The sequence below is a fragment of the Equus przewalskii genome, chromosome 21 (genome assembly GCF_037783145.1).
Source record: "Equus przewalskii isolate Varuska chromosome 21, EquPr2, whole genome shotgun sequence".
NCBI lineage: Eukaryota > Metazoa > Chordata > Mammalia > Perissodactyla > Equidae > Equus > Equus przewalskii.
In genome coordinates, this window is record NC_091851.1 from 657,867 (window position 1) to 684,016 (window position 26,150).

Consider the following 26,150-nt stretch of genomic DNA (forward strand, 5'->3'; position numbering starts at 1 on the left):
GTGAGGTGTCTGATGTAGAGGATGCACCCTGGGGAGGCTCGACTAGACACCAAATGAGAGAACGCCATGGTGACCACAGGTAGGTCCAGTCCAGGATGGGTTTGTGGACCCATATTCTGCTTGATGCTTGACTGTTACATTATGGGGACTGGAGCTGTAGCTGCCCAGATCCTAGGCGGCTCCAGTGGGGCCTGGTGGTGATGAAACCCTCTGAGTCACTCCTGTGTGCAGGGGCCTTTGGTCACCGCAGCTGTTCAAGGTGTTCTCTAATGAATAGACTCTGGTTTTCACTCTGTAACTGAGTACTTCCACCCAGGGTGGGCCCGACTAGATGTAGATTCATTGCAGGCCAGGCCGTTTTCCAAAGGGATAGCCTTCAATTCTCACATTATAAGCCAATTGTTTTCCTGGACTTTACAACTAAACTGTAGACAGTTTTCCAGGCTGATGTTCTACATGAGGAGGTTTTTGGCATGTTATCAGTCTTGTGCAATTGGGGGCACTTTTGTGGAACTACAGAAGGGTGCCCCTTCTAAAGGGGTGTGAGCCCTACTGTGGACTTCAGCATCCTGGGGCCAGTGCCCTGGAGCAGGGTGGAGCTGCACAGCCATCTGCAGTGGCCCTGGTGACAGGGCTGCCACAGGGTGTGTGAGGGTGATCTCTGCCTTTGTCCCAGGCACGGGAGTGGAGCCTGTGGAAGCCCAGTTTCTGAACCTACACAGAACTCAGTGCCTTAACCCCAGGGTCAGGGGCCTGTGGCCTGGAGGAAGAGGTAACCTGGAGTGGAATAAGAGAGGTGAGCAGGGGCTCCTCGACCCTTCCTTCCAAGTGAATGATTTTCATTTTTATTAGCAATTATTTATTTATTATTAAATGAATGATTATTAAATAAAATGAATTAAATAATTAGTCAACAATTATTGTTTTTTATGAAGGAAAGAATTAGTTGAAGTGGCCTTTAAGGACAGCCTCATGGGTGTCACAGGCTGCTTTTGGGGTGCTGAAGGCCCCCAGGCAGGGTCTGGTGTCACTGGCTCCTCCTCCCGACCCCCTGCTCACTGCTCAGTGAGTCGTGTTGCAGCTGCAAGTGAGCATGGTCGGAGCACTGACACCACAATAACTGGCAAATGCTATACATCAGGCTTTTTTAACCTGAGAAAACTAGTTGTTAAACATTTGCCGGCACAACACTGGGCTCCTACCTCCTGTTCCTTTCAGCAGATTTCATGTTTCTCCGAGCTGCCACCAAGAGGCCAGGAAAGCAGTATGGGCCCGAGGCAGTCACACCAATTCTTGTACCCTCTGAATTCCCATGTTGTGGCCCTGTCTCCCTGCTTACTTTTCTCCAGGCACTAATTTGGAATGTGCCGTGGACTCACAGTAAAGCCTGAGAAATAGGGCAGCCCCCTCCTCACGTCTCATCTCAAAGTTTCCGTGTGATCTCGCCTGCCCTGTGTTTTGTTGTAGTCATTGCAGCCCCGTGGACTTGCGTGGAGCAATGCAGAGAGACCCACTTGATGACACGTGGGCATATAAACCTGGAGCAGGACCTGAAAAACATCCTGTGGTTTTTTTGGTTTAAACCACAGGGGAAAGTAAATGTTTTTAGAAAGTTAAAACCTACATCTTCTTCCAAATTCTGCCAGGGAAAGCACATCACTTCTGTGGCTTTCCCTGGGAGGTAAACAAGCCTGTCTGGTCCGTGGGTGAATGTCCTGCTAGGGCCCCAGCTGTTTTGGCGCTGGTCTCTAGGACTGGAGTCACCAGTGCACTCTTGCCTGGGGTGGCCAGCCTGCAGGAGCTTCTGGGGCTCCTGGTGCACTGGCTCCTGGCTCCCTCAATGATGCGAGCTGGGCTTTGGGTCTGGAAAGGAAGGAACTTCTTTTCCGGAGACAAGACTCAGGCTGAAGGCCAAGTGCTGAGGTCCAAGATGTTAATTAGGGAAGAGGACAGAGCTTTTCTCAAGTCTGACCCTTACTTCCATTCTGTGAGGGCTTGTTTGGAGGCCAGCTGCAGGCGGGCTGTGTTGGAGTCGGAGAGAAAGACTCAGGATTGGGGTTCGACCTGGACATGCCTAGGGAGACGAACCCTGGGGCAGGTGGTCCTGAGGGTGAAGGTCCTGAGTGTGAGTGATGAAGGAAAAGGCCATGCACTCCCTCTCCCCATTCTCCTCCATCCCAATTATCAGAAAGGCTCAATGTAACTACCAAGAGCCGGCTTTTAACTCTTCTCTTGCTAATTTCCCTTTTGAACAGGGTCAGCCTCAGAGCCTTTAGTTTATTCTTAAAGTAAATTTACATTAAAAAAATAAGCCAACCCCTGCCACCCCTAAATGTTACATAAATAACAAGAGAGTTAGTGGATGGCAAAAATCATGAAGTTTGGGAAGCTGTGCAATGGAAGATGGGCTGTTCTGATGCTGAGGGTTATGTGAGGAGCTGATTAAGAGCAAGACCCTTGGAGCCAGGCCTGGGATCAAATCCTGCCCTGACCCTTTCAGCTGAATAGTCTTGAGAAGTCACTTAACTTTTCTGTGCTTCAGTCTCCTCATCTGGAAAATGGGGGTGGCATGGTGATAATAGCTCATAGCCCCCTGGCTGTTGTGAGGGTTAAATGGGTGTTGAAGGATTCAGAGCAGGCCTGGGCACAGCACATTTGCTGAATCGCTGTTACTGTCATCCTTCCACAGGAGAGAAATGTGAATAGGAGTAGGGAGGCAGGAGGACAGCATTCTGGATAGTAACACGTTGGGGCTGGGGAAGGAACCAGCTCCCTTGACGCTGAGGAGGTAGGACACGGCGGGCCTGAAAGTGGCTGTGGCTGGCCTGAGGAGGAGGCTCCCTGTGCTCACATTGGGCAGCAAGTGTGGCTGGAGAAGGTGAGGCAGCTGGTAGAGATGGCAGGGTGACACAGTCGGTGACAGCCTGGTGGCATGCGCAGAGCATGTGGGTGGGCCTGCCTTCTTGCAGCCTCTCGGAACCACAGGCTAGGGGCCAGGTGGCTGGCCCTGCAAGCTGGTAACAGCCCCCTCCTGGAGGATGCGTCCTTCTTAGGTCCACCCCAACCCCAAGGCGAGGACTCCTCATCAGCACCTGCTGCGGGGCATGGAGCGGGTGGGCTGTGCAGGCAAGGGCTTCACGCAAGGCATTCAAATACACTCGTGAGTCTCTCTGCTGAGGTATCCAGTGACATGGATACCTGCGACTTACATGAATGTAAACTGGCATTTTCATTCTCCCTCCTGAGAAGCAGCACTGAGGTGCCAAACTTGTACTAAGGAATCACTGATTTTCACTAATTTTCTTTTTCTGCCCTTTTCTGCAATAATTATAGCTCCTGTTTGTAGGGTGCCTTTATATGCACCTGAGACTCCATATTTGGTCCTTGTCTTAAGTCTGTTCCAGCCGCTATAATCAAACACCACAGACTGGGTGCCTCATCCATAACAGATTCTTACTTCCCACGGTTGTGGAGGCTGGAAGTCCAAGATTGGGGTGCCAGCACGGTTGCATTCTGGTGAGGCCCTCCTCCCGGGTCAGAGCCAGTGCCTTCTCACTATGTCCTCACATGTGAAAGGGGCGAGAGGGCTCTGTGGGGTCCCTTTTAAAAGGGCACTAATCCATCTAAGGACCTCCCAAAGGCCCAGCTCCTAATGCTGTCATCCTTAGGGGTTAGGATTTCCACACATGAGTTTGGAGGGGACACAAATGTTCAGACCATATCAGTCCTCACAACTACCTTGGTAGTAGCTCCTATCATCAGGCTGTTCTATAGACGAGGTAATCAAGGCTCTAGGTGTGGGGACCTGGGGTGGGAGCCCCATCCCTCTGATCAAGGAGAGACTCTCCTGAGAGAATTCCTCCAAATCCAGTGCCATCCACAGAGGATAGCAGCATCTCAAGGAGAATATATTTCTGTAGGAAATTTAGAAAATATGCAGCTTTTGTGATCCCAAGTTCATGGGTTGACCTGGTGCCCTCAGTGGCAGTTCACCTTCTCTCCTGCGAAGCCTGACGTGCCTGTGCCCTCCTTGGCAAACAGAGCTTTGGGAGTTTTTTGGTTGTGTGTGCCTACTACTTTATATTCCACCGCAGCTTCTTTTTGCTAAAGATCATGGTCACGAAATCAAATAATGACGTGTGAGGAATTTCATACTTGGCTTATGCGCCCACTCAGCTGATTCCCTGGGCTTCTGTTCTCTCAGTGGCAACAAGTACCAGAGCGAGTAAATCTCATCACCATTAAATCGGATCTGGTGGGTGCAGTAACATGTGGGTCAGAGAAGGCTGCCTGAGGGCAGGAGTTTGTCCCTAGGCCTGGTTCTGAGACAGGATTCATGAGCCATCCATGTGCCCTGCCCAGCCCTCCACACTCTCCCTGTGGGAGAAAGAGTCCCTCCTGTTATGTTCTGCTTTCCTAAAGCTGATCCTTTCTTCTCTCACTACCTCCGACTTCCAGAAATGGTTTGCTGAAGAGACTATCAAATTCTAGAGACAGTGTACTGAGGACAGATGGGTGTCCCTTCACATTCTGCATCTGGACCATGGAGTGGACCCTCCTGTCAGCACCGAGGCTTGGAGGGGAGCAGTCACTCTGAAATGCTTTGTATCTGTCACTGGCCTTCCATTCACATATCAACACGATTACCTGGCTCTACTTCCCTTATTGGCAGAAGAAAATGAATAGAAAAGTAGCCAGGGGTTGGTTTATCAGTGGGGATGGTCCTTTCCATTTGCCTCTCAAAGGGTCAGGACATTTTCCTGCCAGTGTGATGCTGAGGTGACGGCAGCTTCGCCCTCTCTCTCTCTCGAGGAAGATGTAAGGCATCTGCAGAGTGGACACCTTGTGCCTGCCAGGGCTCTTCTCGTTTCACTTCCCTACTGTTCCCATTCATTCAACAGATATTTATGGAGCACCTTCTCTGAGCTGGGCTCTGCACCAGGCACTGGGAGGAAGGCAGTAAAGCCCCCAATTCCTGCCCAAGTAGAGCTTGTGGTCAGTGGGGCAGATGGCCAGTGAAGAAGGTCAGTCTGTCAGCTAGTGTTTATTTAATGAACACTAAGAGCTAGAGTTACTGTAGGAAGTGAGCAAATCACACACTCCCGATTTGTTTATTTCTTAAATACAACAACACACACACGTGGCTTATCTTATTTCCCCGGGCTGTCACTGGGAAACAGCTAGGAGAGAAAGAGACTTTCAAATAGTAACTGTGAAAAACAGCTCTGATTGGAAGATAGATAAATAAATAAATATGAATGTATTTCTTCCTCTTTTTTCTTCTGAACTCTGTTTCCAGCTATGTCCGGTTTTGGACTGAGCTGGGCCAGGGGGCCTCTATACCATCTGAGTCTGGGCAGGTGTCATGTTGGTTACAAATACTTGTGGTCAGATTATGTCTTTAGCATTGGATAAATGTTATTCCCAATTATGTTTAATAAGAGCTGGCTAGAGAAGGTCTCCTTCTTTCCGCCAAGGCCAGTCAGCATTTTACTGGTGTTAAGAAGCATGAATACAAGGCCAAATTTATATATTTGTGCACATTATTTGCATATGTCTACACTGAAAGGTTGGCCCTGAGGAGTCTATATTGCAAACTTAGATATCTTGCTCAGTGCCTGAACAGATGTTATATTTCTCTTTGCACTTGAAAACATAACTTTAACTCATCTTAGTGAGATCATTTCTCAGAAAGCTGCACGTCACTGTCCCTTGGAAAGATCCCACAGGCAAGGAGGAAGCCAGTGTTTCCTGTAGCGACAGCCCAAAGCACTGGTCACTGAATAGCTGCATTATCTTTTTGATACAGAAACAGCAGCATTTTAGTTTGTGGAAGTCTTTGAGAAGTCACCAAAGAACATGCTTTCGAACAGTTTTTGAGTACTTGGAATAACATTTATTTTTCAATGATTTGAAGACCTAGGTTTGCTAACTATTTTTTCCATTGGTAGAAGTCTGGAGGCAATTGCTAATGAAAAGCGAAAGTTTAAAATGAAAAATCCAAGTTTAACAAATAATGGGTTAGCTGGAAAGACGAGGAGAAACTGAGATAGACTTAAATAGGGACAAATGGAAAGGCTGCTTTAAAAAAATAATTCCCTGATCATAATATGGGAAAGCCCTGGTTAAAGAGCAGCTGTTCTGTGTTTTGGGGGATGAAGGTGGGGTTGGTGACCTCATGTTGAATTTGAGCCACCTGTATCAGGTATTAAAAAATTAACGTCCTCTTAATCTACAGGGTTAAATATAGAGTTGAAGTCAAGAGTCTGGGTGTGCCCATATTCTGCTTTGCACAGACACCATGGGAATGTGGGGACCATTTGGTAACCTGCAGGTGTCTAGAGTGGGGCCCCCGAGGGCTGGACCAGAACCTGGGAGTGGAAAGGGCTTGTGGGGCAGTGGGGGGAGGGGGCGGGTACCGAGGAATTTGAAGAGCTGTTGTCAAATGACAAATGAGATTTATACTGGGCAGCTTTAAAGGGCAGAGCTAGGATCAAGGGGTGGAATTTGAACAGCTACAAATCTTGGTCCAATGTTAGGAAGACTGTTTCTCTACTAAAGTGACAAAGACAAGGCAGCCCTGTGAGGTGGTGGCCTCCAGCAATGTGATGTTTAAGCAGAGGCTGGACTGCTGTGTGCAGCATTCTGGCAGACAGTGTAGCCTCCTGCCCTGTCTGACCTTCAGGGAGCCCTTCGACCTTGAGGTTTATGGCCTTGGCAGAGTGCAGAGGAAGCGGAGTGAGCTCAGAGATTTACCCGGATCAAATTCTTTATCAGAAATTTCTCCCATGGATGCAGCAGCAAGAGTGTGGGCCCCACCAGACACCCAGTTCCAGCTCGCGTGTACATGTCGAGGCCCCTCAGTCCTCCAGGGAACAACACATGGACTACCTTTGCTTGGTCTCCAGACCCTTCCCCAGGGCTGTAGGTACACTACCCAGCTCTGACATTCCGGTGACTTCTGATTGTGTAAGCAGAACTCACTCCTTTCCCTTTTGCTGCCTTGTTACCCTTCCTCATAGCCACCCTTTCCAGAAAGCTGCGCCTTCACTCCCTCGCATGTGCCTTCATCTCCCCAGTCCGAGCTGTGCTCCTGGAGGACACTCCCTCTCATTTCCTTTGTCTATGCCCACTCACCCCATGGTGCCTAAAACGGAATTTTTAACATCTTAGGAATTCACCAAAGTGAATTTTAGAAAATGATTCCAAATAAAGACATCTGATGGGAAACATAATACCTACTGAATGTTTGGGAGAGTCCTCGGTGGGTGACGCTTCTCATCAATACTTAGGACAGTTACCCAAGGTGACGGCGCCTTCTGTTTCTCAGGTGATCTCATGGCAGCTGAGACGGGTAAGCTTCCACGCCTACGCGGCTACTACACAAAGCCAACCAGGCCTCTGTCTGGACAGTTCACGTTTGTTTTCACTCCAAACTGCTGCCTTTGGCCTGCAGAATAAGGGCTGAATTTCACCACCAGTGATGGGACACACACACAAGCCTCTGTCTCCTACAGCGCTGCCCGGACGCACAGGTCCTTAGCGCTGAGAAATGGCGCCCACACTGGACCCGAGTTACTCTTCCGCATTATTGACCACAGCTGCCTCCTCAGCGGTCAGAGGCCATTCCAGCCGCCTCCTCAGCAGTAGGGGGAGTGTTTCTGGACCCAGGACTCTGCGGAGTTTGGTGCTGAGGGCTGTCGAGGGGGGCTGCTCTTCCTTTCATCATAAACTTAGGCGAGGGGTGGGTGGGGTGCCACTGAATAGCGCCTTTGTCCTGCTTCTGAAAGCTTTAAGGAGAAAAGGAGAACGCAGCAGCAGAGGCGCGCTGGAGCCAGCCTGGCAGGAGTCCCGGCGGCCGGCGCGCAGGCTGCACTGGCTCTCGGCTGGTCTCCACGCACGGTGGCTCTGGGCAGTGACGACGCCCGCCGAGGCCCCTGCCTGCGAGGCCGCGGCCTGCGGCGGCCCGTTCATTCCCTTCCGCGGCGGCTTCCGGGCGGCCTCTCGTCGAGCTCTGCCTCCGGGGAGCCCTCCCGGCCGGGCCTTCGCCCTCGCACCCCGGGAAAGGAGCCGACGGGCGGCGGGCGTCCCGGGGCCGGGGCCGGGGCTGGAGCGCGTGGAGGGCGGGCGCGGCCTTGGTTTCCCCTATTCTGTCCTTCCTTGCTACTTCTTTTTACTAAATAATAAATTTAAATCAAACTGTAGAGCAAAAATGGGAAAACGGTTATTAGCCGGGTCCACGTTCGTCAGAGCCAGGGGCGAGCGTGGCTCCCGGCCGCTTCCCCGCTTCCGGCCACGCGGCAGCGGCCGCCGCGGACTTCCGGCTTTCGGGAGGGGCCTGTCGTGGGCTCTGGTTGGGCCGGGTTGGGTCCCGTGCCAACCTCTAAGCCAATCAGCTTGCTCAGGGAGCTGTGGGTTCTCACCGCTGGCGGAACCTCGCGACGTCCCGGGGAGGAGTAAGGGGTGGCGGGGGCGTGGGAGGCGCAGGCCGGGGTGTCTGCTGGGCCTGCCAGGCCCGGGTTCTCCGAGCGCCCAGCACGGAGAAAGGCGGGGTGTTCTCGCTCCCGACAGCCTTGCCCCGGCGCTGCACGGGGAGGCCATCCTGCGCCGCCCCCTGTGCCGACCCGCTGTGGCTTTGCAGCGTTGGGTCTGTCGCCTGAGTCCGGGGCCCTGCCTGGCAGGAGCTGGCTTGGTGCCACTGCAGGTGCTGATTCAGAAAATTGGGGCCTTACCTCCCCCACTAAATATCTTACTTCTGAGGTCTTTCGGAGGCGAATGTATTCAGAAGTCTCAGGATATGACCATCTAGGCTTTGGGCGCTGTGGTCTCTGGGAAGCCCTGCTCTAGATGATGCAAGGACCACCATTTTACCTCAGCAGCGTGGAGGGAATCTCTCAGTACCAGTCTACAAAGTTTAAAACACTGTTTCTGGAAAAGAACTTCCCATGCAATGAGTATTTGATTGCCCGCAACCCTCCAGGCAGTGGTTAGGTGTACAGAACTTGCAGTTTGCAGAATGGTTCTGCCCCCAGTTAGTCTGCGTTTTGGCCCTCCCCCATCTCTGATAGCCTTCTCTTCTCTGTGCCGCAGGGAACTGCTGGAGACCACATGCCGCCTGGCCAACACACTGAAGAGGCATGGGGTCTGTCGAGGGGACCGTGTGGCCATTTATATGCCTGTGTCTCCAGTGGCTGTGGCCGCAATGCTGGCCTGTGCCAGGATCGGAGCCGTCCACACGGTTGTCTTTGCTGGCTTCAGTGCGGAGTCCTTGGCTGGGAGAATCAATGATGGTGAGCTTGTGGGCAGGGTGAGGGAGGGAGGAACGCAGAATCCCCTGCTCTGTGTTCCTTGGGGTGTGGCCATCAGGGAGTGAGAGTGGAGACAGACATTAATGAAAGTCACACAGACAAATGACAGACACTACCAGGGACCGGCACATGGCTGAATGAGCATATGTTCTGTGAGCTGAGATCTGAGTGTATGTGTGGGATTTGACCAGATGAAGAAGGGAGGGAAGATTCTATGGAGGGAACAGCATAGGTGCCCGCTGAGCGGTGGGAGGAGCACAGTGAGTGTGAGGGCCTGCAGGAGGCTGGTATGGCTGCAGGGGAGGAGGGAAGAAACATGTAGGGTGAGGTGGGCCTGGGGATGTACAGGGAAGGTTGCATGGGTCAACAGCTGGAAGGCTTCCCTCGTGAAGGATGATAGGGACCATCTCTGGAGGCCTGGAGTCAGGTGTGGGGGCCTGTGATGTATTTAAGACTTTCTGTCCATAGGTGGGTCAGCGTCTCCTGGACAGTGTGCAGAACGATATCCTTCCTTTTTCAGGTGTCAGAGGGCCCAGTGTTTCAGTGGTGCCCCATGTCCATGCAGTCTGAACCCTGCTCCAGTGAGATTCTAAGAAGAGTCCCTGAGCTGGCTCCCCAAGGAGGGTGCCAAGGGGGCCACTGAGAGTTCTTTGTGTCTCATAGAAGACTTGCCTTTTGGTAGTGAACAGAGCTACAGGGTGGAGTTCTCAGACCCCTGCTGACCATGGGATTTTAGACAAGGCTGGGAAACCTTTTCCACTCCTTCGCCGTGTTTCTCCCTCCACTTTCAAGGGTTGGTGTTGCCATTCCTCTTTCTCTTTCTCTCTGTCAACTCTGTAGCACCTACTATGTGCCAGGCACTGTTCTAAGCACTTTGCAAAGGTCATCTCATTTAACTAACTTAGTCCTCGTAAGTGTTGTATGAGATAGTGTTCTCAATATCCCCCCCCCCTTTATTACCATTGTAACCATTTTTAAGTGTATACTTCAGTGGCATTAAATACATTCACAATGTTGTGCAACCATCATCACTGTATATTCCAGAACTTTTTCATTACACTAAACAGACATCTCATACCCATTAAGCAGGTGTTCCCCATTTCCCCCTCCACCTAGCCTCTGGCAACCACTAACCTGCTTTCTGTCTCTATGGTTTACCTATTCTGGGTGTTTCATATGAATGAACTCATACAATATGTGGCCTTTTGTGTTCAGCTTCTTTTACTAAGCATAGTGCTTTCAAGGGTCAGTCATGTTATAGCATATATCAGTACTTCTTTTCTTTTTATAGCTCAATAATATTTCACTGTGTGGATATACCACATTTTGTTTATCCATTCATCTGTTGATGGACATTTGACTTGTTTCCACTTTTTGGCTCGTGTGAATAGAACTGCTATGAATGTTCATGTGGAAGAACACCTGCTTTCAATGTGTTGGGTGTGTACCTAGGAGAGGAATTGTTGGCATATATGGTAATTCTGTGTTTAACTTCCTGAGGAATTGCAAAACTGTTTTCCAAAGGAGCTCCTCTGTTTTACATTCCCACGAGCAATGTATGAGGGTTCCAGTTTCTCTGAATCCTCATCAACATTTGTTTTCTTTAAAAAAAAAAGAAGAAAACTATAGCCATCCTAGTGGGTATGAATCTCATTGTGGTTTTGATATGCATTTTCATAATGACTAATGTCATTGAGCATCTTTTCATGTGCTTATTGTCCATTTGCATGTCTTCTTTGGAGAAATGTCTACTCAAGCTCTTTGCCCAATTTTTAATTGGTTGTTTGTCTTTTTGTTGTTGAGTTGTAAGTTCTCTATATATTCTGGCTGCTAGACATTTATCAGGTATATGATTTACGATTATTCTCTCCCATTCTATAGGTTGTCTTTTCATTCTCTTGATAGTGTCCTTTGATGCACAAAAGTTTTTAATTGTGATGAAGTGCAATTGATTGATTTTTTTCTTTTGCTGCTTGTGCTTTTGGTGTATTCTTTAAGAATCCGTTGCCAAACCCAACGTCATAAAGATTTGCCTCTATGTTTTCTTCTAAGAGTTTTACAGTTTTAGCTTGCACGTTTAGGTCCTTGATCCACGAGTTAATTTTTGTATGTAGTGTAAGGTAAGGGTCCATCTTCATTCTTTGGCCTGTGGATATCCAGTGGTATCAGCACCATTTGTTGAAAAGACTATTCTTTCCCCCGTTGAATGGTCTTGGCACCCTTGTGCAAAATAATTTGACTATATATACGAGGGCTTATTTCTGAGTTCTCTATTCTGTTATACTGATGTATACATCTGTCCTTGTGCCAGTACCAAACTGTTTTGACACTTTAGCTTTCTAGTAAGTTTTGAGATCAGGAACTGTGAGTCTTCCAACTTTGTTCTCCTTTTTTGAGATTGTTTTGGTTATTCTGGGTCTCTTGCATTTCCATATGAATTTTAGGATCAACTTTTCCATTTCTGCGAAAAAGGCCGTTGGGATTTTGATAGGGATTATATTGAATCTGTAAAACAATTTGGAGAGTATTGCCATATTGACAATATTAACTCTTCCAATCTATGAACACAGATGTCTTTTCATTTATTTATCTCTGCTTTAATTGTTTTCAGCAATGTTTTGTAGTTTGCAGTGTACAAGTCTTGCACCTCCTTGGTAAAATTTGTTCCTAAGTATTTTACTCTTTGTGAAGCTTTTGTAAATGGAATTGTTTTCTTAGTTTTTTGGTGGATTGTTTGTTGCTAGTATATAGAAATACAACTGACTTTTGTGTGTGGATCTTGTATCCTGCAAATTTGTAGAATTTGATAATTAGCTTTAGTAGTTTTTGTGGATTCCTTAGGATTTTCTACATATAGGATCATATGTGCATAGAGATAACTTCTTCCTTTCTAATTTGGATGCCTTTTCATCCTTTCTTTCCTTTCTTTTCGCTTAATTTCTCTGGTTAGAATTTCCTTCACAATGTTGAATACCAGCAGTGAAAGTGGGCATCCCTGTCTTGTTCCTGATCTTAGTGGGGGAACTTTCAGTCTTTCACTATTGAGTATGATGTTGTCTCTGGGTTTTCATAGATGATCTTTATCAGAGGAAGTTCCCTTCTCTTCCTAGTTTATTAAGTGGTTTTATCATGAAAGGGTGTTGGGTTTTGTTAAATGCCTTTTCTGCATCAGTTGAGATGTGGTTTTTGTCTATCATTTTATTAATGTGGTGTATTATATTAGTTGATTTCTGTATGTTGAACCATCTTTGCATTCGGGGAATAAATCCCCCTTGGTCATGATGTATAATCCTGTTAATATGCTGCTGGATACAGTTTGTTAGCATTTTCTTGAGGATTTTTGCATCAGTGTTCATAAGGGATATTGGTCTGTAGTTTTCTTGTGATGTGTTTGTCTGGCTTTGGTATCAGAGTAATGCTGGCTTCATAGAATGAGTTAGAAAGTGTTTCCTCCTCTGAAATTTTTGGGAAGAGTTTGAGAAGGGTTGATGTTAATTTCTCTTTAAATGTTGGGTAGAACTCACCAGTGAAGCCGTCTGATCCTGGACTTTTCTTCATTGGGAGGTTATACTCATTTTTTAAAGATAAGGAATCTGAGACACAGAGATGTTAAGTGACTTGCCCCATGCCACACTGTTAGTGACAGGCAGGATTTGAATGCAGGCATCCTGCCACCAGAGTTCATGGCTTTTATAGCATTACACTGGGCTGCCCCGTCCTCTCTTCCTGATGTGGCCACAGTGACCAAGTGTTTCTGTGAAGATCCTTTGAAACAAGCAACAGCAGTTGACTCTGGGGAATTTAGCATATGGGGATTTAGGAGCTGGATGCTGAGGTAGCTCCAAGTACTACAAACCTCAGAATCATAAACAACCAGGCCATCAGAGGGCAGGGGCCAGGTCAGCTCTGAGGGCCTCAGTTGGGGCACTCCTGTAACTTTTCTGTAGAACTTTGCCATTAAGAGGGCTCTTCCCCAACACCCTTCAGCCTCCATGTCCACCTGTTCAGGTGGCAGGTTCCTGGGGGCAAGACTGTGTTGGAACAGGGTCTGTGTCCTCTTCGCTCATTGAGGGGGTGGTTTGGTTGTCTACTGCTGTGTAACAAACTACTCCAAAATTTAGTGCTTAAAACAGTAATAAATGTATAATAATAAATAAAATATAACATATAAATATAATAAAATATAGTTATATAAATAATATAAAACTAATGAATTTTGCTGTTATATTTCATGATTCTCTGGGGTAGGAATCAGATGGGCAGAGTGGGAATGGCTTTTTTCCATTCCATGATGTCTAGGATATCAGCTGGGTTGGGTTGAATGATTGGAGGCTGGCCAGGCATCTCTTTCTCTTCATGTGGCCTCTCCACATGGCTAACTTGGGCTTCCTCACAGGATGGCAACCTCTGAGTCAGACTTGTTATGTGGTGGCTCATGGCTCCAACAGGAAGGAAGTGGAAATTGCTGGTTGTGTTAAAGGCCAGGCACAGAATACACATGGCATCATTTTCACTATACTGTATTGGTTAAACCAGCCAGCGGCCATTCCAGATTCAAGGGGAGGGGATCTAGACCCTATTTCTCCATGAGACCCCGTCAAAGAATTTGCACCTATCTTTAATCTGCCACTGGGGTGAGATTCTGAACAAGGCCACCAGGGGCTCACCAGGAGCCGGGCAGCCACCTCAGTTAGTATGTACTATTCTAGAGTTCCAATACCCTAGCATGGCCTCCAGGCTCTGACCACTTCTCTTCCCTTTATTTTCCCTCTTACTTTAGGCTGTGTGAGGAGTAGAGAGAGAGGGAGGTATGGTGGATATGGTGGGGGTCGGTCAGGAGAATGGCTCTGAGAGGCAGTGTAGGGACAGAATATGGCCCCCACGAATGTCCATGCTCTAATCCCCCAGAACCTGTGAATACGTTACCTTATAGCAAACAGGCTTTGCAGATGTGATGGACCTTAAAATGGGGAGATTATCTAAGTGGACCCAATCTAATCACATAAGCCTTTGAAAGTAGAGAACATCTCTGGCTGGAGGCAGAAGACATGTGGCAGGAGGGGAGGTCAGAGAGATTCAAAGTGTGAGAAGGACTTGACCTGCCACTGCTGGCTTTGAAGATACAGGAGATCATGAACCAGGGGACGTAGGTGGCTCTAGAGGCTGAGAATGGCCCCTGGCTGACAGTCAGCAAGGAAATGGGGACCTCAGTCCTACAGTCACATGGAACTGAGTTTTACCCACACTCTGAATAGCCTGGCAGCAGATTTTCCCCGAGGGCCTCCAGAGGAGACCCCAGGCCCTGACATCTTGACTTTGGCATTGAGACTTTGAGGAAAGAACCCTGCTGAGCTCACTTGGACTACAGAACTGTGAGCTAAAAATGAGTGTTCTGAGCCACTGAGTTTGTGGTGATTGGCTATGGGAATAGTAGAAGACTAATACAGATGCCAATACCTGCTCAAAAACCAGGGAGGTAAAATGGAATCCTCTCAGCCAAAGCATCAGGCTGATCCTGCCTGTGCCCTGATGCTGTGCACTTGCCCTGTAGCATCGCCCAGCCTCAGGGAACCACAGGCTGAGATGCGCTCCCCAAGCACCTCTCGGGCCAGGCGTGTGCACAGGTTCCTGCCCTTGAGAACTGCTCCAGTGGGAAGGTCTCAGACAAATGAGCACAAGGAATGAGGCATGTGCCATGGGAGGCCGCAGAGGAACTACAACCCACACCACATGATTCCAGCACCTGGGATGGGCTGGGGCTGCTGTTTTCTCCTGGGGGTTCCTGAGCTTTCTCAGTCATTTATCTGCTTGAGAAGAGTAACTTCTCCCTGCTGAATCATCTCCCTTCCTCCCTCACAGGGAACTTACCTGGACCAAACCCATCTCCAGGGCTGTAGGCCCAGAGCGTCTCAGACAGTGTCTGCCTACCTGACTTTGTTTCCTCAGGGCGACAGATTGCCAAGTCCCGAAGAGCAGTGTGTGCAATTGGGGGTCCCTGGTGTGCAGAGCTAGATAACACTTCTCTTGGTGTCCCAGGAAGTCTGGAGTATCTCTCTGACCCCTGATGACCCTCCTGAGTCATCCAGCTGCAAAGGCCTGTGCTAGAGAATTCTCAGGTCACATTAGACAATCCTCAAAGCCACGTCATCTCTAGGGCTCTGGGGAAGAAGAAAGGGTGTATGTATGTTGCTAGAAAGCACTTTCAAATTCAAAGGTTGAGGGCAATTGGTGCCTCGGTTAGGGCTTCCCCAGAGGCAGATGTTGAGTTGAGAGTTCAAGTGGAGGCAGTTCATTTGGGAGGTGGTCCCGGGAAGCGCCGTGGGCCTTAGGGAGTGAGGCTGGATGAGGAATCAAAGCAGACCAGCTTCCACAGTGGGTGCCTGGGGCTTAGTCCCACAGGGAGAAGCTGCAAGATGATGGAACCACATGCATCAGGATGACCCCCTAAGGGGTGAGGTCATTGGTTGAGGGCTGCTGTGGTTGGGGTAATCCCCCAGCACTTCTGCCTGTGGCTCCAGAACAAGCCCTTGGTGCAGTGATTAAAGGTCTGAGGGATGTGTGTAGGGTCCTGCCAGTCGGTACCACAACTGAATATTTGTTTCAGGATCTTCCTTAGAGACCAGTTGTATTGATAACCCACAGCAGCCTTGATCTCTCCAGGTCATCCGAGGTTGGGGCATGGTGTGGAGGGTCATTCTTTTGTCTGTGGTCCTGTGGCTCAGTTTGTGTCTATACCTGATTCCCTGCTCTTGGCCTCGCCATAGGTTAGCGGTGGAAGCTCAGGTCTCCGGGCATTGCCCTGGGCCTGGCTGAGCCTAACTGGGTCGTTGAAGAGCAGGTGTGGAGCCTGGAGGGCCTTCCCCTGAAGGTGAGGGTGGGGCCTGGCAGCTCCTGCATCCCCCAGGGCTGTGGTCCCCGTTCTCTGGGCAGTGAAGGTTCTTGGCCCTGGACAGGGCGAGGACCACACAGGGCCTCTTGAGGCTTGGTCTCTGGCTGCCCAGCTGTCTTGGTCTCTACATCTTGGTGTTGCTCTGCCACCAGGGTGGCTGTGGCTGGGGGCAGTGTGATGGCATCTCACCTGGGAAAGTGCCCAGGGCAGGTGGGAGGGAATGGGTAGAAGTATGGAAGAGTTGAGCTTCAAAGTAACTTGCCTCCAGTCACTTCCCGCTCTTCCTCAGAGCTGGGAAAAGGGCTGGTGTGTGTGCACTGAGCACAGAGATTGCATAGCAGGCAGACCCCTCACTGTTTTGTCGACTCTTTGACCCAGGATTGGACTTTGTTGATCACACTCTTAGGCCTGGATGTGTGCCTGTTAGTCTGGGCTGTGAGGGTCACAATGGGGAGGAAACCTACCAGAAATGTCTGTGTTTGTCTCTGTTAGCCAAGTGTAAGGTGGTTATCACCTTCAACCAAGGACTCCGGGGAGGACGAGTGGTGGAGCTGAAGAAGATAGTGGACGAAGCTGTGAAGCAGTGCCCAACTGTCCAGTGCATCCTGGTGGCTCACAGGACGGAAAACAAGGTCCACATGGGGGATCTGGACATCCCCCTCGAGCAGGTGGGTTTACCTGACTTTGTACAGTTTGAGGAGGAGAGGTTATTATTGGGTTAACTGGGTCTGAGTCTTGTCAGATTTTGGTTCTCAATCTGGATCTCCCAGAGGTGCTCAGGGTTCCCCTGTGGTATTTGATGGGTTTATATCCTGGTTGGGAAGATGGAACTCAAAGACCACAAATATACTGAAACACTTAATGTAACAGAAATGATTAGATCCATCCTTTCATTTTGTGTCTTTTTCACATCTGGAATTGACCTAGGGCAGGCCAGAGAAGGTGAACTCTGAATCTGGTCTGCCGAGTCCTACAGCAGCTGAGGGAGAGCTGTTCTCAGGGAGGCTGAATGGAGGGGAGAGGCTAACTGCCCTGGATGGGGCTCTTTGTGTCTTCCCCTCACAGGAAATGGCCAAGGAGGACCCTGTGTGTGCCCCAGAGAGCATGGGCAGTGAGGACATGCTCTTCATGCTGTACACCTCTGGGAGCACCGGGATGCCCAAAGGACTCGTCCACACCCAGGCGGGCTACCTGCTGTATGCCGCCCTGACGCACAGGGTACGGGCCTCTGTGGAGGCTGGGGGGTGACGACACGTGGGGCCATGCCTCACTGGCAGGGCTCTGGGCAGGGGGCAAGTGGGGCTGGATTTAGGGCTATAACACAGTGCCCATGGGGGCTACTCTTCTCCTGTAGCGTGTTCATGAGCAGGGCTACTGTGAGTTGTGGCACTAGTGCAGTGGACTGGGTGGGCAGAGGGGCCATATTTCTGTCTACTTTGGAAGAGTCTGACTCCCAACCCTGAGTCTCAATGCTGGCCTTTAGCCCCCTCGCGCCTGTGCCTCTGCCGTCTGTCTGCTCGAAGGCCTGCAGGAACCAAGCCCTCACCTGGTCTGACATGCTCACTGGCAGGGCCACGTTCTGATGCTTGGGGGCCCGGGTGCTTTGGCCTTCCTGGGCCCCTTCCTCCATTAAAAAATGTCAAAAATTATATTTTACAACTGTGTTGGTATAAAGGTGAATATATTACTATTATATGTTAAAAGGCTTTCTTCCTCTTAAAGATCTTTTTTTTTTCTGATTTTAAAACAAAGTAAAACATTTTCTTGGGCCCCTAAAAGTATTGTGGCCTACAGGTCCTGCTCACTGGGGCCACATTTTAAAGTAAAATTAAAAAAATTTTGGGGCCTGCCCCGTGGCTGAGTGGTTAAGTTTGTGCACTCCACTTCGGCGGCCTGGGGTTTCACCAGTTCAGATCCTGGGTGTGGACATGGCACCACTTGTCCGGCCACACTGAGGTGGCTTCTCACATGCCACAACTAGAAGGACCCACAGCTAAAATATACAACTACGTACTGGGGGGATTTGGGGAGAAAAAGCAGGAGAAAAAAAAGGAAAAGGAAAAAGAAGATAGGCAACAGTTGTTAGCTCAGGTGCCAATCTTTAAAAAAATAAAATAAAAGTAAAATTAAAAAAACTTTTAAAAGATCTACTTTTACAAGGAAGCTCAAATTTAGTACACGGAAATTGTATTATAGTGGACCACACTTTAGGGATTATAAAGCAAGTGATATGGCGCATTTTTTATTCCAATAAATGCATTTAAAAATCAGAACTCATTTAAATGTGATTGGGGGGATTGCAGTTGAATGTGGCATCCTTGCTCCCCTTGGGGAGTAGTGGACACTTCCCACTTGGGGAGTGGCATTGCCTTTTGAGATACCATCTGTGGACCATGCCGTCTTTGATGCAGAAGGCAAAACTAGCTCCAGCTGGTACAGCAGTAAAGGGAACTGACTGGCCAGGTGATAGGAAGGCCCAGGCCCATCCAAGCGGGGCTCAGACGCTGTCTTGGGTGGTGGTATCTTCCCTGCCTTGGCCCCCTTCCTCTGTGCCAACCAGGATCCCCACCAGGTTTGATTCCCCTGTTTGGCTGCCCCAGGGGCTGGAAGGAGCCTTGACAATCCCAGCAAAATCACTGGCCTGGTTAGGGTACAGGGCCCCATTCCGGCCCAGTCAGAGGCTGAGGGTGGGGGTGGAGTGTGTGGATTGGCCACTGGGTGGAATGGGAGGCGAACCTCTTGGAATGCGTGTGGATGAGGAGCAGGTGCTGGGAGGTGGAAACAGCAGGCATGCACGCTGCACCGGTCCTACTGGTGGCCACTCATGCCCAGCACTAAGGAAGTTGAAAGTGAGGCAGGAAGACAAACGTGGTACAGAACCAGGCTGAGCAGAACACAAATCTATATTAAAACGGTTGTCCTCTGGCCACTGGGTAACCTTGAGTATGTCACAGAGCTTTTCTAGATCTCACTGTTCTCATCTGGAAAACCCCACCCTCCCTCAGTTCTTGGTGGGGAAGTTACAAAGATTGATACATCTTGTAAGTAAAATGCTTTGGAAAACGTAATCACTGAGACGAGATATGAAGAAAGTCACAGAATGGATCAAATTGTTTCCGTCAACTTATGATAAAATTAACATTATGGAATCTGTAAATGTGCTGAGATTCTTAATTTTTTTGTGTTTTCAGAGTGTTTTGAGGACACTGTTTATATGAGCAAAAGAAGTGGGCATCTAGGATGGGGACCATCTTTTGAGTTTCTCTTCAATACATTGAGGTTTTTTTAAGCATTAGGAATAGAAACTTTCAGTTTTCTGTAGATGAGAGTATGTGCGTGTGCACACGTCTCTGTGTACACGTGTGTGTGCACATATACAGAGGGTATTAGGGATGTTGGCTTCTTCAGGGACGATGGCGTGTGAGCAGATTTTGGAGGTGGGCAGTGGGGTTAGGGCGCCAGCTGCCTGCTGGGCCCTTTGGATAGTGGCTGGCCCCAGGCTCCTGCTCTCCATCCAAGAACTGCAGGAAGAGACATCTCCAGCCCCGGGAAGACTTGGCATTTCTGTTCCTGCGTGCCGTGGGGCTTTGGGATGTGGGCATCCTGCCTCACCAGTGTAGAGAAAGTGCAGTCTTCCTTGAAAGAACCCTCTTTACCCCTTGGGGACGTGGCCATCTAGAGACCACCACTGTGCTGTCTGGCAACTCCTGGAGAATCTCAGCGCTCGTGTACAGCAGCAGAAGTTTGGGGCCACTCACCCAAAGAATTAAAAAAAAATCCTTTTATTGCAAAATAGAACACAGATACAGAAAACCACCCAAATCAAATTTGTGCTTAATGAATTATTATAAGGAAAACCCTACTTCACTTGGGAAATGGAATGTTGCCAGCCTCACAGAAGCCCCTCCATGGCCCCTCCGACCACAGGCCCGCCCCCACATCCTGGCTTTTAGAGCGACACTGCCCTGTGTTTTCCTTTTCCTAATTGTCACCCAAATGTACATCCTTGGATACTGTAGCTTACTCTTGTCCACTGACATTTTTGGAATATGTTAAAAGGGGATCTTTTAAGCCTTTTTTAACCTGTAGGCTTCCCCCCATCCCCTCCATTTCCTTAAACTTTGCCTGGCTGTCTGCCCCTCTGTCCTCTGTGTTTCCTGCAATGGGGCAGCTGGATCCAGAGACGGAGTCAGGTTCAGGTTGGACCCTTTGGGAAGAATGCAGGAATGTCCCTCCTCTTAGGCTCTTAGAAGCTGGTGAGGTTTGAGGCATTTCTTGGTCTTTCTGGCTTTTATTTTTTGTAGTTTTTAAGAGATTTTTTAAAACTATGTCATAATGCAGACAGGTGCTCATATTTTAAACATACGACTAGATGAAGTTTCACCTGTGGGTATGCTTGTGGCCACCACCCCTATCAGGACATGGGGCATTTCCAGCTCCCAAAGGCCCTGGCCTGCCCCTCACAGGCAGTCCCCCAGCAGGCCAGCACTAGCGAGGCCTCCTGGACAGATCGGCTTTGTCTGGTTGGGGCGCATACCATATCCACTCTAGACTGCGAGAGTCAGCTGTTGTTGTGTGTAGCAGTAGCTCTGTCTTTTTACTGCCGAGGCTGCAGGAAGCCACCACTGTGCACTTACTCATCCCACTCTCAGTGGCCGCTGAACGACTGTGTCTCGCAATTAGAGCTCACTTTTAGTGACATGTGGGAACGTGGGGCAACAGGCTCCTGATGGCCTCTCCTCCTGTTTCTGCAGCTTGTGTTTGATTACCGGCCAGGCGACATCTTTGGCTGTGTGGCTGACATCGGTTGGATCACAGGACACAGCTACGTAGTGTACGGGCCCCTCTGCAATGGAGCGACCAGCGTCCTTTTTGAGAGCACCCCGGTTTACCCTGATGCTGGTGAGGACTGGGGACCCAAACAGGGTCCCCAGAAGGGAGCTTGAGAAAGGAGGAGAGGTTCATAGGAGGGTAGAGTGGAGGCCTGTGCTCTGGCCTGGCTGTGGTTCTCGTGGTCCCATGGCATAGCTGCTTGGTCTTTCACCCTGTCGGGTGGGCTGAAGCCAGGTGTGCAATAGAAGGGGGTCTAATTTGGTGCTGGAAGCAGTCTCAGGACCACCCACTCGAGCGTTCCTATCCCTCTGATATAGCTGCCTGCCTTGGGCCCTCTCCTTAGCACTGTCTCTCTCACTTCCATGGCCATTTGACCAGATCCAGCCCTTCTGGATCTGCCAGCCTCCCCAGGTCTCCACAGATGGAGGGGGCTTTCCCTGCCATCTGTGCTTTCAGGGCCATTCTGTCAGAGCACGTTGTATGTGGCCTGGAGCCACCTCCATGAACTGAGATCATTTCGAGGGCATGGCCATGTCTTGCTCACCTTGGCATCTTCCTCTCACACAGCACAGTGTCCCCAAGTATTTGTTTTAATGTAGCTAAATGGTGGTGGCTCTGCCAGAAGGCTCTTGCCCATACTTGCCACAGTGCTGCCAATTATGTCCATGGAGCTTGTCACCTCTCCTTGCTGCTCTCCAGCCTCCCAATAGGACTGGTTGCACTCTAGGCAGAATGTTCGGGGGCATAGCTAGGCAGTAAGAGTCATGTCTTAGGTGTGATCTTAGACACGTTACTTCAGCCACGCTAAGCTCAGCTTCCCGTGTGTAGAGGGGTGGTGGTGAGTTGTGGGGGTTTATGGGAAATCAGGTGTGTGCTGGGCAGTTGCCCTGCTCCCTGGGGTCATGCAGTGGTGGCCACTGCTGCACCAGTCACCACTTTAGAGACCATTTAAGTGTGACTAAATGAAAGTTCTATGTTAATGCCACATGAGTTATTTTTAAGATCACGGCACTAGCCCTTTGAACTGATTTCCTGCTATATCATGTGGGATACACCACGTGGCTGCAGCCGTCCGGAGCCAGGTAAAGGCTGGTTCCAAGTGGGCCAGCCACAGGTCGGGGTGTGCTGGGAGGTGACTGCCCTGCAGAGTCCTGTCCCAGAACACCCCCCTCCCCTTTCAGTGGTGGAAGTTGAACCCCAGTTCATGAACACATGCAGTTTTTTGCATGTATTCAGCACACAGCATCTGCTGACTGCTCTCTAAAAAGGTTTAAAATAGATAATGTCTGTTGGGCTCTCAGACCGATAGGGAATTTGGGCCTTTTTGTAGGTCGGTATTGGGAGACAGTACAGAGGTTAAAAATCAATCAGTTCTACGGCGCCCCGACGGCGGTGCGGCTGCTGCTGAAGTACGGCGATGCCTGGGTGCGGAAGTACGACCGCTCCTCCCTGCGGACCCTGGGGTCAGGTGAGCGGCCTGTCCCGCTGCGCGAGAGGGTGTCATGCCGTGTCAGAGCAATGCAGGCCTCAGATAGTTTTAACCATGGAAGCTATGCATGTGGCTGCGTCTGTGGTGGATTCAAACAATGCCAGGCGCATGGAGTAGAAGCAGAGGTCCTGCCTGTGAGCCCCTCCCAGGGGCCCACTGCATTAATGGGCTGGGGCACAACTGTCCAGATATTTTCTGTGCCTGAGTTCTACGCTTTGTCTCTGTTATGAATCCTTACCAACTCCTTAAGGTAAGGCCAAGCCCTTTCCTTCACGGCTGTCCAGGATTGCGCGATGGTAGTCAGTTCACTGAGCATTCCCCTGTGGCTAGGTGTCACCATGGCCGAGTACTGTCATGAATGTCATTCTGCCCTTGTGTGCTGCCTTTACTGTAGACATTTCCAGCAGAGAGTTGTGAGATCAGAGGTTATCTCTGTTTGTAATTTTGATAGCTGCCACCAAGTCACATGATGGTAGGGTGACGTGGGGTTAGTTCAGACAGTACCAGGAGGCGGAGGGTACCCAGGCCTGTTCTCTCTCCTTTTCCCTTCTGTGTTTCATTTCTGCCCCTATGCGTGTTGTCACGTGTGGTCAGCAGGGAAAACAAGGTGGGGAGGCTCCTGGGGTGAATACACAGTTCCTCTTGGTGGTTTTTCATGGGGAAGCACGTGGGGCAGGTAGCACTTGGGCTGTCTTTCTGCCAAACATGTCCAGGGAAAAGGGAGGTGGGTGACGGTGTGCGCATTACTCGGTGATGTGGCATGTGGTGCTGGGACAGGTCTTAGGGTCCTGGTTGGCTCTGCTCCCCTTGCCTGCAATGCCCTGCTGTCCCCTCCCTGCCTCTTAGGATTCTGACTGTCCCTCAAGGACCTTCTCTGTGCCTCGTCTATCCATGGATATCCTTGGCTGCTCTGGACCTCAGGCTCTTGGATGAGCCTGTGCTCCAGTCACAGATATCTGTCCTCATGTTGACCAACTTGCTGGGTGGCGAGCTCCCAGTTGCAGCCATCTGTCTCCTCGGCACCCCTGTGACCACACACAGGGGAAATGTAGAAGGTCAGGCGAGGGTTGACTGCTCATTGTGAAGCTGAGCGGCTGACCCTGGAGCAGGAGGCCCAGACAGTGCCCTGAGGGCTCCAAATGAGACTCTGGCTTCTGGAGGGCACTGCTGCCTCCCTGTCCAGGACGGGCCAGGGCCCCTCCCTGGGAGACACATTTTCATGCTCCCAGCTCCTCCCTCCTCAGGGCCTGCCTCATGGTTTAGGTCAGTTTGTGTCTGGATGACCAAGTACTTTGAATTTTCCAGGTGGGGTGAGCAGAAAGAGTGTTGGGCTCCTTTCTAGATGGTGGTGAGTCTGAGATGCCTCTCTTGGCATGTTGGAGCTTGGAGGGTGAGGCCTGTGTGTTCCTGACTGGGGGCCAGTGTAGCTGGAGAGGACTTGCCCTCCACAGCACAGGGGCCCCGCAGTGTGCCCCTGCACTCTGGGCCAGGCAGTGCTGGGGCATCAAGAGAAGTGAAGGGGTGGCCAGGGCCACAGAAACCATCTCAGGTCCTCTGGGTATCATCTGCAAGGCCACTTGAGTGGACCTAGGGAGCTAGGAGGGGACAGGGGTAAAGGGTGAGGTTTGATTTTCCAAATGCACTCGTGGGATTTGGTTGCTAAAGAAGGCTCACAAGGACCTGAATGACAAGGCGCATGCTCTGAGCATGTCAGGAGAAGGAGGCGCTGTGTGGCTCATTCGAGTGGGCACCCCAGCTGAAAGCAGGCTCAGCCAGGGGTTCCCCGGGGCCCAGTACAGGCTCCTCTGGTACCCCCTCCATAAGGGCTGTGGCCACATACACTTGCTGTCTTGGACCAGGCACCACCATGTGCACAAAAACCTCTGCACCAGGGAGCTGACACGGGGGTTCGGCTGGGCTCTTTGTATTTTGCGGGTCTTGTGGGCATACTCTTGTCATGTAATCAGAACCAACAAGAGAGCCCTGCATGGGTTTCCCTGGGCCCAAGTTATTGATAAACAGTACTGGCAGGCAGGTAGAAAGCACCTGGTGACTCCTCGAATTGGGGCTCCAAGCAGCACTGTGGAGCAGTATGCTTCCTGCCTTGGCCAGAGTCAGCGTGGTGCTGGTCTCCTGCTTCGGTGCCATAGCTCAGGCCCATCCAAGGTGGCTCGATTAGCCCTCACAGCACACCAGGCTTTGGGTGTTTTGACTTCTTTTAATCTTCCCAGTCAGCAGAATCGAGCTCACTCAAGACTTTTACCCCAAGAGTAGTATTTCTTAAAAAAATTTCTTTTTAGCTTTCTGTTTCACAAATAACACAGATATATTATTTTGAAACGAAAAAAATGGAACGTGGAAATGAAAGCTGACATCCTCTGTGAGCACTGTTCCTGGGGACCCTGCTGCTTGTGCACCTTCCGGAGTCTTCTTTGCAGTTGTATTCTTGTGCAAAAGACACAGCTTGGTTCTGAGACGATTTCTTTAATGTGAACGTGTTCACACTGTACTATTATCCTGTAATGGTTATTTTAACTCAACAGTATGCAAAGTTTTCCATATGGTTCTGCCTGCTTGTTCGAAAACTTGCTCATACCCTCCTGTGGGGATTGCTGAGGTCCATGCAGTCACATCCCTGTGGTTGGATATTCGGGCTGTTGGCAGTTTCCCAGCCTATCAACCAGTGCTGCAGTTTTTACCTCCTTGCGGTGTGTGTGAATGCAGGGGTGAGACACCCAACACCCAGCCACCCTGCCAGGACCGGCCTTGGTTAGCTCTGCATGGTGGGTGGTCCTGAGCAAGAGGCAACCAGTATTTCACCCTTTAGCAAAAGTGTATCTAAATTGTTACATTCTGGCTGAATGCCAGTCTAGTATGGGTATTAGGATAGTGTCTTAGCTGTTCAGGCTGCTGTAACAAAACGCCACAGACTAGGTGGCTTATAAACAACAGGACTTAGTTCGCAGAGCTGTGGAGGCTGGGAGTCCCAGGTCAAGGCGTCAGCATGGTCGCGTTCTGGGGAGGGCCCTCTTCCTGGCTCACAGATGGTGCCTTCTTGCTGTGTCCTCATGTGGTGGAAGGGGTGAGAGAGCTCTTTGTGGTCTCTTTTGGGAGAATAATAATCCCGTTCCTGAGGGCTCCACTCTCATGATCTAATCATCTCCCAGAGGCCCCACCTCCTAATACCATCATGTTTGAGGGTTAGGATTTCAGCATATGAATTTTGGGGGCACACAAACATTCAGATCATGGCTTGACACTGAGAAGTCAGGCTACAGAGTCAGAGGCCATAAGCACATTTGTGTATATGTATATACGTGTATATAACTACCACCCAGCTCAAGCCATGGAAATTGCCAGTCCCCAGAAGGCTCCTTCTGCCCCCTCCCTGGCAGTTACCCCCAACCACGACCACTGTTTGACTGCTCTCACCGTGGATTCATTGGCTTGTTCCTGAACTTCATCAACATGGGCTCATGCAGCGTGTGCTTCTCTTGTGCCTGCTACCTTCGCTGGGGCTGTGACTCTAAGGTGTATCCCTGTTGGGTGTGGCAGCCGTTTGCTCATTTTCATGCTGGGTGGTATTCCACTGCATGAAGGTACCACCATTTGTTTCTCCATTCTACTCCTG

The 26,150-nt window shown here is 50.0% G+C and overlaps 1 protein-coding gene across 1 annotated transcript in view; it reads left to right on the forward strand.

Moving 5' to 3' along the window:
- Positions 1–26,150, forward strand: part of ACSS1 (acyl-CoA synthetase short chain family member 1) — a 53,857-nt gene that overhangs the window by 17,770 nt on the left and 9,937 nt on the right. The window contains exons 3-7 of the mRNA XM_008506644.2: positions 9,091–9,290; positions 16,690–16,865; positions 17,263–17,415; positions 20,952–21,099; positions 22,361–22,498. Of these exons, the coding sequence (XP_008504866.2) occupies positions 9,091–9,290; positions 16,690–16,865; positions 17,263–17,415; positions 20,952–21,099; positions 22,361–22,498 (815 nt within the window). The remainder of the gene's footprint in view (positions 1–9,090; positions 9,291–16,689; positions 16,866–17,262; positions 17,416–20,951; positions 21,100–22,360; positions 22,499–26,150) is intronic.